Source organism: Phocoena phocoena, chromosome 13 (assembly GCF_963924675.1).
Source record: "Phocoena phocoena chromosome 13, mPhoPho1.1, whole genome shotgun sequence".
Classification (NCBI taxonomy): domain Eukaryota; kingdom Metazoa; phylum Chordata; class Mammalia; order Artiodactyla; family Phocoenidae; genus Phocoena; species Phocoena phocoena.
In genome coordinates, this window is record NC_089231.1 from 19,390,272 (window position 1) to 19,410,054 (window position 19,783).

Consider the following 19,783-nt stretch of genomic DNA (forward strand, 5'->3'; position numbering starts at 1 on the left):
CGCTTTCAGTAGCACAGCTATATTTTGTTGGGGACAAAGACACAGTGCTAACCAGTCCGTAATTTAGAGAAGACACGACCTGTACATTTTTAAAAGGTAATATTACCCTCATTTTCTCAGGAAAGCAGATTTTCTGAAGGGAAAAATCTGTACTGTAGAGGTTAGAAATTACACAGATGTTTCTTCACTCGTTCTCTATTGTCTGTGCTTCAGGTCCTTGGGGGATACATACATGTGTAAGAGAAAGTCTCTGAACCCACAGGCCTTTGGCTCTGGGGGGATGATAACACAAGTATGTGCCTAACTAACTATCACGCAGGGTGGAATGATTAAGTGACCCGAGAGGTGAGTCGGAGAAGGACGAACATTGGCCAGCCTTCGGGATGGATAGGAAAGTTTCCTGGAGGAGAGGTCATGGAGCTCATATTAGAGTCTGCGTTGGATTTCAATAGAGACAAGGCTAGAAAAGGCATTACAGAGCCATAGAATAAACATGATCCAAAAAAATACGCAGAAAATCAAGGATCTTAAGTGCCCAGGTGGAAGTAGGGAAATGACCCGATGATGCGGTGTGCCAGGCAGGGCTGCCTTGGGCCGGGAGCCCCTCCTCCGAGCACGGCAGCCCCGACAACTGGCTCGCATCCTTCACAGGAGAGTCGACAGGAAGAGTGAATTTTCATGTATATTTTTTACATCCAAATTAAATTAACTCATGGAATTTTCCACCCTTAGGAATTAAAGTAGCAGCTCATGAAGTAATTCAGTTATGTCATTCATACCAAAACAGAAAATACTGGAGCAACTTGGCACTGTTTAAAAGCCAAGACTAGACCTTGGCTATTTTATATTTTTTTCAAAACCTGTAGGTGTTGTGTTCTGTTAACTTTTACTGGGGCTGTAAATTTTTTTTTTAAATCAAAAGTATCTTCATTGCTTAGAAAACAGAAGTGCAAAATGGATTTGAAATAAGAAGAGGGTTTAGGCAAAGCACCTTTAGGAGTGCATACCTAAAAAAAAAAAAAAAAAAACACAGAAGTGTTAACGTCGAATTTCTGAAATGCGGGGAGTCTACCTAATTGGTTGACATTCACAGTTGTACATAATTATAGCTTCCTCTAGGTCCATAAGTCAACTTAGAACTCTAAAATTGAGTTTAACCAAAAGATCTGTCCAATATTAGTTAAATGACATCTTTTGAGGAAGCATTGTCCTGATACAATAGCCACATTCATTTTCAAGCAGTGTTAATTGGAGGTATTGTCAAAAACCACAGTGTTGAGTTTCCACATTTTAATTTCACATTTGCCTGCTCCCCAGCTTCTGCACAGGGACGGGTCTCGTTCGGAGCTGAAAGTGTGTGAAAGTTATTGGAGAATGGTAGTCTCTGGGTAATGTTTCTGTGAGCCGCCCAAAAATTTTCCCCCTGCAGTCTAGATGGGAAACAGCTGGTTTTTGTTTAAAAAGCTGTTTTGCGAAATGTCTGAATCTTGAGGTGTAGAACTGAGGTCACCAGTAAAAGCAGGTGCTTAGGGACAAGTGAGAAAGAGTCTGGGGCCCGGCTGGCCCTGTCATCTTCTGCAGGGTACTTCCTATTAGAGGAAGAAGTATTGAAGTTGGCTCCTTTATTTAGGACGCAAACAGATAAACTAATCGCATTAGTGATGCTATTAGAAATTGAGCATCTTTGAACATGGCCAGCCCTTGAGTGAATAATTTGCTCCCTCTGAAATGGCTGTCTCCCTCCCAAGGCTTCAAATACAAAGGTCCAAGGCTTTAACTTCCTTTAGGTATTGTAAGTGCTTGACTTTCCTCTTTAAATACACCCACAGTAAAAGAACTATGATTTCAAATAAGTAGTCCCAGAACTGAGTACGTCCTCCAAGTTCATGGAGGCAATCTCGGGGAAAGGCAGAAAAGGAACCCAAATTGGCAGAACCAGGACAAGGCAGTTTTGAAAAAGGCCAAGTACAAAACATGTGGAATCACTAAAGTCCAGTGCATGTCAGATATCCACCAGCCTGAAGATGAAAGGAAACGACCTCCTCCCCTGGGAGCTGGGGGTTATTAGCAGCTGTTTATCCAGTCAGGAATAGAGATTAACATTGTAATTTTTTTTTTTAAAGAACTAGAAGAAAATTTGTTTGGGAAGTTGGCTCTTCATATCAAGTCACTGTGCACTGCCAAAAAAAACTTCCTTTCTCAGAACTCATGTACTAGGGTTGAGCAATGTTATGATTCTCTGAGAAACTCGGGATTACCAAAAAGCCCATCTCCATAAAGTAGAACAGAAAAAGACAGAGAAGTGAATGGACGGCTGCCACTGACACGTTCCCTTGAACTGTGCACTGTAGAGCTTGGTCTGGTACCTGTCCTCCAGCCTGCCTCAGCGTGGGGGGTGTTCTCCCCGTCCCATACCCCAACTTAATCTTTGCCGCTCTGGGGCCTATGCAAATGGATTTTGCACATGCCTACTGCTTGTAAATGCCTTTTCATGACATACTGGGGAAGCTGCTTAGTACTCTGTGGAGCTTTATTCTCAAAAAAAAAACCCAAAAAAACACAAAGAGTTGGATATTGGTATTTTCCCCTGATTTAATGCTACTCTTAATGTCATTTTCTTTTATTAAATCCTTTCTTTTGCTTTTGATCTTATTTATAGCAGAGCCACTGGTCATATGGAAACTATTATTGTATAGCTGGGAGATGAAAGACTTCATTGCAGTTAAATAAGAGTGAATCATTTGGGCCAATAATACACACATACAGTGAGGTACCATTTGTATCCAGAATGCCCTATGTTGTTCACTTTGTAACAAAGCCATTGAGGTTTATAAAGGGCTTTACAAAAGTCTGCTTTTTGTCCAAAATGTGTTGTCTGACAGTATGAAAACACGTTGATGTGCAGTCCTTAGCTGCTGCTTCATATATATGTATATGTATAATCTAAATATGGGCACTTCTTGTTGTAAAAATAGGAACTTTTATTTAAAGTTGAGACGTTAATTAATGTCAAATATCAGTTTTTTAAAAATATATATATTTAGATAATCTATATCAAAATTCTACCCATCATTCAAACCCTATCTAAAATGCCACCTTCTTGAAGTAGTCTCTGGTTTCTCCATCTGATACGATTTCACCCATCCTTTAAAACCCTACATGACCTTATACTCCTTTATGACATTCATCTTATTTTGCCCTATATAGTAATTATATTAATTCGTCTTTAAGATGTAAGAGGTTGTAAAGGAATACACACATCTATCTTTTATTATTTTTTCCTGCAGTGGCTTGCATATAATAGGCATTCGTTGAATAAATGAAATGTTTATTTTTTGATAGAAACATGCTAAACCTATATTCGACAGTACCGAAAGCTTTTAGATTTCAGATAGTCTCACGAGATATATGCCATTGGTGTCATCATTCACCGTTTAGGAAGTAACTAATTGCACCTTGTGGTATTACAGCCCTGTACAAGGAGCCAGTGCTTACCCTTGGGATAATTACATTTCAAGACAAGTATAGGCTTGGGACTTCCCTGGTGGTCCAGTGGTTAAGACTCCGCGCTTCCACTGCAGGGGGCACGGGTTTGATCCCTGGTCAGGGAACTAAGATCCTGCATGCCACGTGGCACGGCCAAAAAAAAAAAAGACAAGTATAGGCTTTGTGAATAGCTGCAAAACAAAATCATTGATGCGTATGCCCTGCCCTGTTAGACAGTGGCCTGGAGCGTGTTTTAAGGGTGGTGTCCGTAATGAACCATCAGGGGAGAGCCCTGTCCAGATCCAGCACGATGATGAGTGTTCTGGAGACCCATACAGTCTAGGAGGAATGAGAGTATGGGGGTCTGTGGGACTAATGAAAGAGAAGTGTTCAGGGGTCATGGGGAGGAAACCAGCCCTGGGGGACGGAAGAGGAAGGGCTTAGCTCAAGCCTTAGGGATGTGGGAGTGAAGGCAGCAGATGAAGGGCCACAAGTAGGTAACTGAATATTGAGATGAAGGAATTTAAGAATAGGAGGGTACAAGCATGGTCCTCTGGTGTCCAGGTGAAGGACCCAGAAGCATAAGGTATTGATCTTAGACTTAATCCATAGAACAGTGAAAAACCATGCTGGAAACTTGATATCCAAGAGACCAAGTGAAGCGCAGAGGATATAGCATTTACAAGCTGAGTGTTTTGGAAGTGATGGGAAAGAAATGTTTTATTAGTTCAGGCAAGCTTCTTCACACTTCCATTGCCTTTCCGAATATGTTAAAATCAGCGGATGTTAATTGGATAATAAAAAAAGCATTTAAAAAATAAAGGCCTGATTGTTTCCCCATTATAGGTCATTAGAGAGTATTGAGTAGAGTTCCCTGTGCTATACAGTAGGTTCTTATTAGTTATCTATTTTATATATAGTAGTGTGTATATATCAACCCCAATCTCCCAATTTATCCATCCCCCCTTTCCCCCTTGGTAACCATGTTTGTTTTCCACATCTGTGACTCTACAAAAGAGTGGATATATGTATATGTATAACTGATTCACTTTGCTGTACAGCAAAGAAACTAACACAACATTGTAAATCAACTATACTCCAATAAAAATTAATTTAAAAAATTTAAAACTAAGGCCAGCTAGGTAAGGATGAATCCCTAGTGACAGACTTCCTGGGCTGGCTACAGAGCACTTTGTGTGCCAGTCGGCCTCACACTGGTGTGTTGACACCGGGGGGACCCGAAATTCTAAGTACACATCAAGTGTCCAGTTGTCTTTTCCTTCACACTAGACAAAAGAAGCTGCTTACAAGTAATCGCAAAAGTGCACCATAATCTCTGTGCTACATGGGCTTGGTTCACTAGGCATGGATTAACTTTAGTTCCCTCCAGCCTACTTACTAACTTGCTACCCCGGGCAAGGAAGGGATGGAATGGACTGCTAACCACCCACCGAGGTCCCTGCTTGGTGGGCTGCTTCCAGTTCTGGTTTCCTGTGTAGGAAAATGATGTAGAGAATTGGGGGTGGAGGGTGGGTATGCAGAGGAGAGAAATGAAACAGTTTCACTAGATGGAACTTATGAGTTAAGAAAAAAAAATATAAAAAGATGAACTGAAATCAGGTAACGGCCGTTTGCATCTCTCAAACTAGATCGCAGAATCATTCATCTTTAACCATTTTGGTGGACATCAGGGGAGTTTCAGCCTAGCTGATCCCATGACACTGCCGAGGTCAGGGTCATTTAGATTGTGTTTAAATCCTCTCGAAAGTTATTTTATCATCTGGGGAATAAGCATTAAATACATTTCCAAGAATTGCCCAGTAAGGAATTACCTGACTTCAGGCAAAGCCTAAGTGAAGCTGTGACATTTCTGGGGGGAAAAAAACAGGTGTTTTTAAGAAAATGAGGAGGCCTTCTCCCAATAAACATTTTAAGAATCGAAATCCAAACTAAAGAATTCAATCCAGATCTGACTTTAGTGAAAAGTCCTTTTAATGGTTTAATCACATGAATTTTTTTAAATGGTCTGATAATTTTTTTAAAACTGAGGAGTATGGAAATTATATTCGTGGTTGAAGGGTGTCCCAGATGTCAGGGCTTTTTCACATGAAAGCGTTGGTTATCAGAGCCTAGTCTCATTTTCTACAGAATTTGGTGCCTCCAATATTGTTCCTCACAGTGTCTACACTGCTATTTCATGAACTTCCGAGTCCCCATCTGTGAACTATTAAAGAAAGTTTGCAGGACCACTTCCCACTTCTTTAAAAGATGCACCTTTTGGACTCAATGGTATTTTTTGCACATTTGAGAAAATGTTTGCTTTCCTCTAATATGACACAGACAGATCTGGCAAGATAATTGAAACTGAAATCTAGCACTCTATGACTGTCATGTGTAATTGATATTTCATGGGGAGATTACAGTTCAGACACCAAAACTGTTTTCTCTGTCAGTGGGTGTCCAATTACAATAAAAAGAACCAGCCCGTCAGCTTTTTTTTTTTTTAATTATTATGGCAAAACAAGAGAAAGAAGAGAGAAAAGGAAAAGTTACCAGGACTTTTTTCTTTGCCCCATTTTCTTGTTATTTTTCTTCTTTCTAAAAAACACCTCTGTCAAAAGGAAGATTTTGAACCTCATGCCATTAATTACAAACTTTCTTTTTGAGCTAAATGTTTCTAACAGCATTTCTGGTTTTGTGTTATTTTTGCAGGTCTAGAAATTGATGACAAGTTTCCTAAAGTTTCCATCCTACACTCTTTTAGAAGGATTATGGTAGAGGAGAAAGAACTGAGGTCTGAAAGCCTGTTTTGAAGCAGTTATCTCTGGAGATAACGTTAACAAGGATTGAATAACTGCCAAATGAAATTTAATACATTTTCCCATCCATGAAATAGGCCTCTTAAATACAACAGAATAATTACTTTCACAATACTCCCTGGAAACAAAGAGAGCAGAAACATTGAATGCCTTTTTTGTTTGTGGTGTTTGTTGTTAGCTTGAGGACCAGGATAAGGACATTTACCAGGATGCTCCCTTCGCATCCGCACATAACAGCAGCCTTGCCAGCAGCCACCTAATTTGAAACTGCATGTCTTTTTTTTTTTTTTTTTTTTTGCGGTACAGGGGCCTCTCGCCATTGTGGCCTCTCCCGTTGCGGAGCACAGGCTCCAGACGCGCAGGCCCAGCGGCCATGGCTCACGGGCCCAGCCGCTCCGCGGCATGTGGGATCTTCCCGGACCGGGGCACGAACCCATGTCCCCTGCATCAGCAGGCGGACTCTCAACCACTGCGCCACCAGGGAAGCCCTGCATATCTTTTAAATCTGTTTATGTTGGAGGAGTCGTGGCAAATATTAAATTTTGTAATTTAGTTAGACATCTTGGACTTGGCCTGAGTTGGTGGACCATGATGTTTTCCCCCCTATGATAAGGAAAACTAAAATGATTTTTATATCTGCATCTATGTGTGTGCGCGCACACACACACACACACACACACACATAAACACACTGTTTTAAAATGAAAACTCCAGGAAGTAACCCCATTTGTTCCTAAACTCTGCTCCCCTCCCCGTGTGTGTGTGCTTGTGTGTGTATATATGTACATACATACATACACACATACATATATATATATATATATATGCCCAATCAAGTTGTTCCATGTTGTTATAAGTTTTCTGAGTTCAAAATCTGTTTTAGTCCTCTAACCAGATGTTCTCTAAGTCACTTAACCATTTCAGCCTTCGCTTTCTTCTCTGTAAAATGAGAAGAAGTTTGTCCTAACTGGTATCCAGGTCTCCCCAGACCCTTCCCTTAAAGTCTATATACTGTGATTGAAAAGTGTTCTTAATATATCAGTTCTTTCCTCAGAAAGTAAGATTATTTAAAATGATATGGTGCTTATGTGATTCAAAAGAGGTAGTACACTTCTAAAAGTATTTAGTAATTCCCAGTGATAAAGTCACACTGGAGAATTTAAATAGCTGTGTCAGAATTTGAATATTCCTTGTCCTAAGATACAATGAAACTTACATATCTGCACATGAGAGCCATGATTTATGGGGGCCCGAGGAAGGGGCAGCCATGTTTGGACCACATGATCTTGCCTCCCCCTCTTCTTTTATAGCTCATTGGACCAGGGGTGAGGACACCTGATCCCAGGCTAGCCCATTCAGTGGGTGGCCTGTGTCTGCTTCAAAATGATGAGCTGGACCATCTGGTGATCTTGGCATTCTGAACTCAGAAATTCTAAGACAGAGAGGGAGTTGGGAGCAGATTCAGAACCTGAAAGGATGTACTGGGAACTCCTGTGAAGTGTCCAGGCCATAGTTCTGAGTGGGCAGAAGCCAGAGAGAGACAGAGGTACCAACAGAGGAAGGAGAGAGGCTGGAACAGCTCCTGAGACACAAGGGGTGGCCTTAGGTCCCGAGAGTTCTCCTGGCCCAAAACGTAGATCACAGAACTCTTCCTGTTAAATCTCCTTTTACCTGAGCCAGCTGGAATGAGCCTCTGGTCCTTACTATTAAAACCACCACACTAAATTGATAGCTCCACGAAAATCCCACCAAGAATCGCCTATAAGCTCCATGAGGGCAGGGGCCACTTCGAAAGTATGCAGCACCCTGTCCCCAGTACCTGTCAGAGTGACAAGCATGGGCTAGATTAGGAAATATTTGTTGAATTAATAAGTGTACTCTTGGATCAGTCAACTGGTAATTATTGAATAATTTTTAGATTTTAGTTCTTCTACTTTTAGCATAGATATATCTAAACCCATATTGTATGTGGCTATAAGATGACTGTATTCTTAAAGACTGCAAGAAAAGTTTACAATCAATATTGATAAAGCTGTAACCTTTCATGGGCTGCCTTTTAACTTTATTGCTTGTCCAGATGAAAAGGTTTATGAAAATAGGGCTTTAATGAAGTTTGGATTTTCTGGGTGCCATCCTTAGAATTGATGTGTAGGTTAAAGGAATCTGCTTTTTTTCTGGTTACATTATTATTATATTTGTAAGTGGACAAATCCTGACCCTCATATATACAGAAGGCAGTATTGGTTTCTCCATCTGTTTCTGAGTTATTCTGTCGATGGGTTTGTGCTGGCCATTCACTGTGGTGTTTTTCCTTGTCTCTTATGTGACCAGAAATAATGTTTCTGAGGGAGAAGTAAATAGGGTTAGGAAATGCTGTCTGTGGTCAAGGAAACACGTAAAGCAAAGCTAATTCTTCAGATCGGAATACTATTCCACAGCCACAGGCAATGGAATTGATCCTGGAGAATCAAGCTAATTAGATGGATCCATGGATGTGGACCTATCATTAGTCATTCATTTGACCTGGAATATACATAGTTTACAAGGGAGGCCTTCGAATATCAAGGATAACATTGTTTCCAACTTCCTTTATGGAAAATGATGTACTATTTGAGATGATCTATAGAAAATAAAGTGAGCTAACATGCGTGACTAAAAGCCAAAAACCTAGTTGGAACAACTATCAAACATGCTTAGAGATCATTTAACATTTTACTGTCATTCTGCAGGAGAAAGATTTAAAATCAAATGGATATAAACAAAATAGAGACAGAGTGCAAAGGGATTGTAAGTGAAAGTAGCTTGAGTTCTAAGGTTTCTTGAACTATGTAGACTCTTATTTTTATGTAGTATGCAAGTATTTTCAGCTGGAACACCTAACAATATCAATAATTATTGTGTACCTTTGTGTACTAGCTGTCACGCATACTGCTACTCCTTGCAATAAACCTGGAACTTACTCTCTGTAACTGCCAATGTTATTTTCTCTGTTTTGGATTTGAGCAACTTACCCATGATTATACTTGTACAGCAAACAAAGACCAGTTACAGTTATAATCTACATATTCTCATTACTGTATAATTTTCACTCAGTTGCACTGTCTTTCACTTACAGTTGAGGGAAAAAAAATAGAAAGGTTATTGGTTGTAGGTTCTTCTATCCTCTTTTAAAAGCTAAACGTGTCTAGAAGGGAAAAAAAAAAGAAATTTCAAGATTAATAACTGAATATATTTTAATTCAAAAGCAAAATACTAACCTTGAATTGCATCGTAGCTGCCCACAAAGAAGGCTTGAGGGTTTTAATAGGATGACTCTAAAATAGGAGGAGAGTACGAGAATCTCTGCTGTGCTCAAATCCGTGGTTACCTTCAGTGATTCCAACTTAGAATCATCCTTTGTGGAAAGAAATGAAATCCATTGGGAATGCCAGTAACTGAATCAACACTTGGGTAATTATTTAGGTTAACATTGATGGACAGTCTTAAAGAGCTACCATTTGATCAGGGGCTGTAAAAGTCATGCTTGCAAGTGGACATCTCAGATTGAAAGGATAATCACTGACTGAATCAGTCTTCTAAATGCACAGATACAAAAATGGAAAACAGCTACCACTCTGGTCTGGAAGGAAAATAAAAACAATACACGAAGAGTGAGAAATGGTTGAAGGGAATTGGGTGGGCATGCTCTACCTACAAAAGATTAGGCTTCAGTTACCGATGAAAAATGGGAGTGGCATGGCCATGGTGTTAAGTATGTGAGAAGGGCTGACACTTATTCCATGGAACTCCAGAAGTTGAATCTAGGACCATTGGGCGGAATGTACAAGGAGGCCAACTTGTGGTGAAAATGGAGTGAGCTGCTTTGGGAGATAATCAGGGTCTTAATATATTTGAAGCATCCACATAGACACTAAATGACCACCATTCAGATTGTTCTGGGAAGGCACACGGGCACCCGAGTAGCAGAAAACACTGGACTCCCCAGATCTCTTGGCTACAACATTTATTTATACGTCCTGCTGCTCCTGAGTCCTTAAATCCTTTGCTATTCTTGCTGTATTTTGTTTTAACTTTTTTAAAAAATCTATTTTATTGAAGTGTAGCTGATTTACAATGTCGTATCAATTTCTGCTGTACAGCAAAGTGATTCAGTTATACATTCTTTTTCATATTCTTTTCCATTATGGTTAATCACAGGTTATTGAATGTAGTTTCCTGTGCTATACGGTAGGACCTTGTTTTTTTATCCATTCTATATATAATGGTTTTATTTTTGCTGTATTTTGAATCTGGGCAGTTAGGAGGATTTATATGATCCTCCTCGCTCTCCCTGAATTTTCTTCTGCATTGTCTTGGAGGATATAAAGGTGACACTTTACGCTAGGCTGCCTTTAGATAGCACATGCTTCATTCGGTTCTGTGAATTTTATTGTTGCTAGTTCAGATTCTTATTATTGTTGCACTTTGTGGAAATACTCTTTTAAAACACTGGGTAGCAAAAGAGTGATGATTCTGCTTCGTGGTTTCAGATTTTGGATTGGGAAAAAATTACACTTTTTGCTTCATAGCCGTATAAATTCATGGATAAATATTTTTAGTGTTAGACCCACTGTCCTGTGTCAACGTTCACCTAACAATAGGCTAAGGAAATAACTACTTGGAAATGCCATTGAAAACGCTACTCATGTTCCTATTGGTCTGCAAATGCTTACTGGTCTTACTTGAAGGTGCACACGATAAAGTCAGTGATCGCTGTCTCAATGCCACAAGGTCAACATCTCGGGACCCCAGAGTAGGTAGTAGTAGTTAATAAAAAGCTCAGCAGTATTTTTTTCAGACCAAGTCATCATGCTGTACTCTATAATTTTATTCTTGGAAGCATAGAGAGTGTTTACAATATGGTGTCTTTCTAGGATCAGAATAGTGAAAAAAAATATGGAAAAATGTCCAAACATCTTTGCATGGCAATGATGGCATTACTGGTGTGTTTAATAAAACCTTTATTGGTACATTTTCCGGTATGGTGGCATTGGCAGAAACGGTCCCCCTTTGGATTTGGAACTCGGCAGCTGATGGAATACAGTAAACATTAATTTGGAATGGGCTGCCAGTTTTGGAAAGCCAGGTGACATTTTATTATACTTGTACCGAGCAGGGGCTATGTCCCATACTGCTGTAGCTTCCGCTGTCAGTGGCTTAGCTGGCATTATGGAAAAGAAAAATGGCAGGCCTGAGAATCTTATCCCCTGAAATGAAAGTTGAATGCCAAATTGAAATTCCTGTAGGATTTCCGATAGCAATGGGGGAATTGAGGAGACCACAATTAAGCATATGGGCATTAAGATAATTGTCAGATCTGTTGGCGGACATGATAGAAGACAGATGGGTACGAATCAGTGCACTCCACTGCAGCACCCTGGGAGACAATTTGACGTTTTACCTGCCTGAGCTACTCTGCCATATTTGTCACTGGATGTACAGCACAGCATCTTACTGAGTGTTAAAGTGTTTTTTGCTGGGTACTCTAGGTGCATGCGTGGTCCTTTAGCGCCCTCTAGTGAAATGCATCTGGGAGTATTGTTTTTCAAAGGTTAGTCTCCCTTCATTGGGTCCTTGCTGCCCTGGAAGTAGCCGTCACACCTCTGATTCCCACTAAACTCTACGGTTCCTCTTGCCCTTTCAGGTTGGGGCCCATCGTGAAGATGGCGTGGCCCTGAGGGGCAGCCATTCTCTTGTCCCAAACCAGGTGCCAGTTCCACAGCTTCCTGTCCAGTCTGCAACGTCCCCTGATTTGAACCCACCCCAGGACCCTTACAGAGGTAGGTCCGCCTCCGCGGGCGCTTCTGACCTCACTGAAACAATAGATCCCATGTGGATCCCATGCTTACTCATTCATCCCTCAGGAAGCACTGGCAGATCACCAAGAATCCATTTTGATACAAAGATGGTAAGTAAATGGGAAAGGATTTCAAACGTCGCTGGCTAATTGTGTTTCTTCAGTACCTGTTTTGCTCCAGCATCCTCGGAAATCCTGCTCCTATTTCAGCAGGGAATGAGACCTCAGACTGATGAGAGGAAATGTGATTTTAGCTATTTCCACAATTGCTCATTCAGATCCTTTAATGTGGTTAGTTGTAGCCTGACAGTGATGTTTCCAAATGAAGAGGAAGGAAGGAAATGGTTTTTGTTGCTTACGATGGAAGGAAATGTAGGTACATTTCAAACATGGAACTGGGATGATTTTCGCTCTTGAGTCATCAAGCCCCGTCCTTATTGCCTCGTACCACTGACTCCTTTCGGCTTCCCAGGACCCCAGGTAGCTGTGCCGCAGGGGCAAGACCTGGGTCCCAGGGTCCTTGTGCGACTGGCTGGCCAGGTGACCCGAAAATGCCTACATAACATCTCCTCATTCCCCTCACGTTGAGAATAAAAATGATAACAGTGGCACAAGAATGAATAATACGTATAAGCATTTGCCCACCTGTTAAGCATTGTAAGAATCTTGGGCGTGAATTATATATGTGGGTATGCCCGCCATTTTTAATTGAATAGTAATACTTTGATGGCCCTTTCTTTTTTTTATTTTTCTTTTTGTTTTTGTTTTTTTTGCGGTACGCGGGCCTCTCACTGTTGTGGCCTCTCCCGTTGCGGAGCACAGGCTCCGGACACGCAGGCTCAGCGGCCATGGCTCACGGGCCCAGCCACTCCGCGGCATGTGAGATCCTCCCGGACCGGGGCACGAACCCGCGTGCCCTGCATCGGCAGGCGGACTCTCAACCGCTGCGCCACCAGGGAAGCCCCTGGGGGGCCCGCGTTTCTAATGGGCTCCCAGGGGATAAGGATGCTCCCGGTCCACTGACGAGAGTTTGAGTGATAAAGTTCTAGACTCTACAGATTACAAGTAGAAGGAAACACTAAATAGACGCACTTCTAGCTTAGAAATAAATGATTACGTTAGGGTCACGTTTTAAAATATATTGTGATCTCGGAAAGTTGAGCAGTAATAGAGCTAGAAATGTCTTCATTGAGCAGTGACTGCTTTCCATAGGTACCATTTTTAAATGCTGATTACTCCTTGAGGATAAGAGAAGCCTAATTTCAGAATATCATTAGGGTATCTATTGAAGTCTTGACTGTACATATTTAGCATATACTCCCTGGGAATTATATTTTAAGGACATTTTTCTATTAAATCATTGCATATGGAAGAAACTCAATATAATAGCTGATATTTACTTGGGTTCTTAATCAGAACATTGAGGTGTGTGAGTTTCATGATTATGATTTTCATTGCAATTAAGTTGATGTTTTGTAGACAGTGAAATTACCGTCTACTCTAAAAGATTGCAAAATAGAATTTAACCTCAGAGCCAATGCAGGGAAAACTTGTTTCTGCAGGTGCATTTTTGAAACTTCACCAAAGACCATGAAAAAAGGGACAGATCACACAGCTCGGCGGTCTGAACTGTATAGCTGGCAGCTCTCCAGTCTGGGGTGCGCGTGTCTGTGCCTCGAGGCTTTGGTGGCCGTGTCACCTGGTCTCTTTTTTTTCTGCAGGCATGCCACCAGGATTGCAGGGCCAGAGTGTCTCCTCCGGCAGCTCTGAGATCAAATCCGACGACGAGGGCGATGAAAACCTGCAAGACACGAAATCTTCCGAGGACAAGAAATTAGATGACGACAAGAAGGATATCAAATCCATTACTAGGTCAAGATCTAGGTAACAGTATATAATACTGTCGCTTCATTTAATTCCTTTATTGGACTTTGATGAAGTGAACAGAACAGGAAGAAACTATTCAGTTTTTTCCTGGCAGGTAAATCTGCAGCTGAAAAGAAAGTGAAAGGCTTTGCTCTAGAGGTACGAAAGTATCGTTTGAGATACCTGTACTCTAGGAAAGCCAAAAATATCTTTGCATTTATGAATTTGGACCCAGTGCTAATAATGACACACGGCAAAAACAATTTGTAACTGATTCAAATGCAAGCAGTCGATTTGTAAAACTATACTTATTCTACAAATTTGGTCGTAAATGTTCTTTGGAAAATATTTCTAAAAAGAGAGCTTAGCTCTATTGAAAGCTCAATCGATGTATGCGCAACGGTCACTTTTTTCTTACCTCAAAAGTGAGAAAGTACTGATTTCCCAGCTTTATTCTAAACATGTTGGTATGTATAAGAGCAATACCTAAATTGCTCATTTTTTTTTTCTCTCGGCAGAAAATGCAACTTCAGGAAAATAGCTTCTGGTTGGTTTTCTTAAGTCCCCGATATCTTTAAACTAGAATCTATCTCCTTGAACTTTAATCTGATAATCAGATGGGTTTTTTGTTTCTTTGGTTTTTTTCTTTGAGTATCGTGACACCCATGTTCTTTACCTCAGTTCCCTTGGATGGTTTTTATTTGCAAACTAAATGAATTGTACTGAGACGATACCTCCCTTTTCAAGGCTATCGTTCTCAAGGTTATACCTGGCATCCTTTAGGACTTAAGGACATGCCGCCTTTTCATATTGCCTTTATAGTTATTGAGATAAATCTTGTTACAAGTTCTACCACAGTTTCAGAAATTCTGGAAGCTTCTACCTTACCCCTTTTCACCGTTGCTACAGAGTTTCCTGACTTGGCCACATTGGTAAGACATCCCAAGAAGGGCCTTTCACCTCCTTACCAGCTTCTCTGTTAGATCAGTCAGCTCTTGGTAATTTAACTAGCGGTCATAACGCATGCCTATCAATGGATTCTTTGACGTTTCAGTACAACATTTTAACTCGCTGTTAAGAACCTTCTTTTAAAAGGTCACTGTTTTGACATTTACTTAGGCCCCCAAAACCGTCTTGTAAGGCGAGACTTTCCAAATCTTGGCAGTTTTCTTCGCATAACCAGTTTATTTATAAGAGGTTAACCAATTCTCATTCATTATTGCCCTGAATACCCTTGGAAAACAAATTCCCATTTTCAGGCCCACTTTGGAAAAGGTGTCGCATATGTTTGATGCGTAAAAACATTACCCAGATTTTTAACTTCAGGATGGGATGAGCAGAAACTCAACTCTGTTCTCTTTTCACTTATTACGTCCTATCTGTGTGTCAGAATGTGGGTGTGAATTAATAGTAGTCTTGATTTCCTTGGCATCAGCAGAGGTCACGGGTGGGAGAGAGCGGGACCAGCAAGGAAATGAGGAGGAGAATCAGATGGCGGAGAAAGAGAGCACTTTCCGATGGGTTCGGTTTAGTTGCGCGTTCACCAGCACGCATTCGAGGCAGACAGTCCCATCTGGAAGGGAGTTTAACCTACAGGAAAGACGAGCCAAGTCTTACAGCATCTTTCTTCGGTGTCTGCCTCCTTTACAAGTGTTCTTGGCTTACTTACGTCATCTTTATGAGCAGCATGTGCTACAACCCAAGAATCCGCTCCATTTCTGATTGATTGGGGCTTCTCCATCGTAGTGGGTCCTTAGTGCGATTTGGAAGTTACCCAGACATTCTCCACAGTGGAAGGCTATACATTTTAAGCCAATACTCGCTAAGTGTGCGTTGAATTGAGTAGATAACTTCCCACGTGTTCCTCCAGCTCTGGAAGGTTGTGATTAACATCTTTGTTCTGTGAGCCTTTCAGATTCATGGAACTTTAGAGTAGAGGCTCACACTGATGGTCTTTGGGGTCAGTGCTCAGATCTCTAGGTTAACATCCTTATGGATGGCCACCTCGCTGTTGTTTCTTGCAGTGAAGACTCTCTTGCTTTTGAGTGAAGTTTACTTCATTTTTTATATCTCTCACACTCAAAAAAGGTTCTTGCTCATGTTAATTCATTGTTAATTCAGCAATTAATTTAGTTCCGCTCAGGGTTCTTTGCTCTGTTCTGTTCTGCCTTCCTTAGACATTTTCAACACCTCTCTCTTTTACGTGATTGCCCAGGTATTATTTGAAGCCTTGACGCCATGAGATCTTCCTGATATGACATGCTTTCCAGGTGGCTCATCATCCTATCTGCCCCCCATTCAAAAGTTTCTAATTTGTCAGCATGACACCCAGAAACAGAAGTTATCTTCCCTTTCCAGACTCCTGGCTCCAACCATGCCTTTGATATGAATCATGTGATATCTCTGTTCTCATAATCAGGGATGAGCTTTTGGGCTTCATTTTTGACTCACAATGAGATCATGGGTATTGATAACCAGTAAGTGTTTGGGTTGGGTTGGGTTGGGTTTGCCTAGAACTCATGTCAACTCAGGTTTCCCCAACTTGTCTGGGGAATCATAAACATCCATAAAGTTAAAGGCCATGGAGATGATGTTTCTCTAACCTTTCTATTTAATACATGGAAAAAGCGAGACTCAGATACATTAAGTGGACTGACCAAGCCTTCCAAGCTGGTTAATAGACAGCAGGCCCCCGTGTTTACTCCCATTGCTCTGTTGTCTTGAATGTAGGACCTTCTTAATCCTGTTTGAGCTGCATCGTCTTAATTTTGACCTATCCACATCGTTTTTCAATCCCTCGTTCTCCTTGGGTTTCGGATGTCACAGTATGAAAGTTTTTTTTAAGAAAGAACAGCTTCAGTCTAAAACACTTTCTGAATCGTGGTCCTGAAGTGTAGCTCGAGCTGAAGTTGACAGCGCTCTGCCGTGCGTAACCTTAGGGATGGAAGCTGTGTTTTCCTTTTTGCTCCCCTCCATCCATATGGTGCACTCGGGGCCCCAACTTGAACCTCTCCTGTTGGGTTTGGGTTTCATGTCCAGGAGCCATCAAACGTCTGGCGTAGCGACTGTCACAGCCACCTAAAGCAACGCCAAGCCCAGGTGGATGGAAAATTCTGCCAAGGACAAGATCCTGAGATGGAAGAGTTCCCTGAAAACTCAGAAAGAAAACAAAAGGAATTTAGAAACTGTCTTTTTCCCCACCCCATTGGAAAATGTCACGTTTTCCCTTTTGTCCCGCAGCAATAACGATGACGAAGACCTGACGCCGGAGCAAAAGGCGGAGCGGGAGAAGGAGAGGAGGATGGCTAACAACGCCCGGGAGCGCCTGCGGGTCCGTGACATCAACGAGGCGTTCAAGGAGCTGGGCCGCATGGTGCAGCTGCACCTCAAGAGTGACAAGCCCCAGACCAAGCTTCTGATCCTCCACCAGGCCGTGGCCGTCATCCTCAGCCTGGAGCAGCAAGTCCGAGGTCAGTGCCGGCCGGCTGGCCTCCACGCAGAGGTCACGGCCGCACGCCGCTGGAGAGAGCAGAGATGCTCTGGCGGTCTTGAGCAGGGTCAGAGAGTAGACTCTTAGGCATCCTTCAGAATCATTGCTTCAATCTCATCTAAATCTATGAGGCAGCTCCCCTTTCTCCTGTAACTGAATCCTGGGATTGTTCTTGTAGCTGATGCTGCCTTAGGACGTTTCCATAGGTCCTCTCAGTAACCGGAGCTGGGGACGTTTGCTTTACCAACTTTCTCAGACTGTAAAGTGGCTGCACGGTTTCACCAGGGAGTTCGACCTTTACTAGCCACTGAGCGAATGAATGACAGTCGTGTGCATTTTCCTAGCTGGTCCTCTTGTTCTGGAAGGTAGAAACTGAGAGGAAGGATCAACAGCCCCACAGAAACGTTGCATGACTGCCCTGGACCAGAAGCCCTGGGTGTGACCTAAATGCTCTGTGCTTTCCTCTTCCACAGAAAGGAATCTGAATCCGAAAGCTGCATGTCTGAAAAGAAGGGAAGAGGAGAAGGTGTCCTCGGAGCCGCCCCCGCTCTCCTTGGCGGGGCCTCACCCCGGCATGGGAGACGCGTCCAATCACATGGGACAGATGTAAAAGGGCAAGTTTGTTTTCAGCCATTTCTGAAAGCTCTCCTTTGTTACTCTTACCAAGGCATCAGCCATGAAAGCCATATTTGACCCAAATGCACAGACTTTTTTTCCCCCTTGGGAAGAAAAAAACAAGTTTAAAAATAAAAGCTTTCCTTTTTTCTGTTATAACCGTATTAATTCATCTTTCTCTCTTCTTTCTCAGGTCCAAGTTGCCACATTGCTTCATTAATACAAGAGACCACTTCCTTAACAGCTGTATTATCTTAAACCCACATAAACACTTGTCCTTAACCCCTTTTTTTGTAATATAAGACAAGTCTGAGTAGTTATGAATCGCAGACGCAAGAGGTTTCAGCATTCCCAGTGATCAAAAAACCGAAAAACAAACAAAAAAAAAAAAAGAAAGAAAAAATGTGCAACTTGGGGGATGACTCTCTTTAACATATCATTCAGAATGTTCAAAGCAGTATGTGCAGGCTGAGACGCAGCCCAGAGACTGAATGGCAATCTTTCCACACTGTGGAACAATGCATTTGTGCCTAAACTTCTTTTGGAAAAAAAAAAATATATAATTAATTTGTAAGTCTGAAAAAAAAATATTTAATTTAAAAAAATTGTAAACTTGCAATAATGAAAAAGTGTACTTCTGAAGAAAACTACATGACCATTTTTGTTGGTATTCAAGTCAGCTAGTGTTTATAATTACCGGATATCGAATAAGGGAAGCTCGGCTGCCCTCGTAACAAAACCAGCAAACATCCTGATGACAGCGAAGTGATGACATTAGCCATTCCTTAGGGTAGGAGGAACAGATGGATCTTATAGACCTATGACAAATATATATATAAATATATATATAAATATATATTAAAAATTTAGTGACTATGGTAAGCTTTTGTTCATTTGTTTCAGACTTTTTTCTCCTGTAAAAAAATAGTACTGATTAACTTTTTTAAAAGAAAGATTTTACTGTAAATATGGATTTTTTTTTTTTTTTTTTTTTTTTTTTTTTTTTTTTTTGGTCTTATTTCTGTCCCTTTCCCCGGTTTGTTCTCATAACCTGTAGTGCCAACTCTGCTTCCGGAGGGGTAGTGCAGGATGAAATGCTGACCCTGATGTTGCTTTTCATTCATAAATAAGTAGAAAGTTGTTTCTTCAGTCTTTTGGGAACACAGGACTTAAAAGTCACATCATGTGTAGATATTAACAAGCAGCATTACCAAGACATGGCAAAAAGAGTTTGTCTGAATTGTAATGTTGCGTTTGTGACCCTCTTCTGGGATTTTCAGAGGTACAAGGTTAGAATGCTACAATGTTACCACTGTGCCTTCCAATGTTTATATCATCGGAAACATAACATAATCAAAGTGGCTGTGATTTAACAAAACGATTAAAGCGTTACCTACATGTGTAGCCAGAAGTAGTGTGCAGTGAGGTGTTTCTGAATACATGGTCAGATTTTTGGAAAAAAACAAAAACAAAAAAAACAAGTGAAGTTCAACGACCATCCAATGAGGAAATTGCAAGTAGTGTGACAGAGCTGATTGATTTTGTTGCTTTCTTGATTTTTTTTTCAAAATGGGTTTACTAAGATGCAGATGACTTAACTGTCTCCTCCTTCGTCTGAAAAAAAAAAATGCCAATATTCAATCATCATGCAGCGTTACAACAAGCCTTATA

At 41.2% G+C, this 19,783-nt stretch overlaps 1 protein-coding gene across 18 annotated transcripts in view; it reads left to right on the plus strand.

Annotated features, from left to right (window-relative positions):
* The window catches only part of TCF4 (transcription factor 4), a 354,769-nt gene extending 336,279 nt beyond the window's left edge, over positions 1-18,490 (plus strand). For 8 of the 18 annotated variants that reach the window (XM_065889291.1, XM_065889292.1, XM_065889294.1 and 5 more), the window contains 4 exons: positions 11,989-12,124; positions 13,863-14,025; positions 17,248-17,477; positions 17,971-18,107. In XM_065889291.1, coding sequence (XP_065745363.1) covers positions 11,989-12,124; positions 13,863-14,025; positions 17,248-17,477; positions 17,971-18,107 — 666 coding nt within the window. Of the gene's footprint in view, positions 1-11,988; positions 12,125-13,862; positions 14,026-17,247; positions 17,478-17,970; positions 18,112-18,305 lie in introns of those variants that run through there. The other 10 variants (XM_065889300.1, XM_065889296.1, XM_065889299.1 and 7 more) reach the window with 2 other exon arrangements.
* The last annotated feature ends 1,293 nt before the right edge of the window (positions 18,491-19,783 follow it).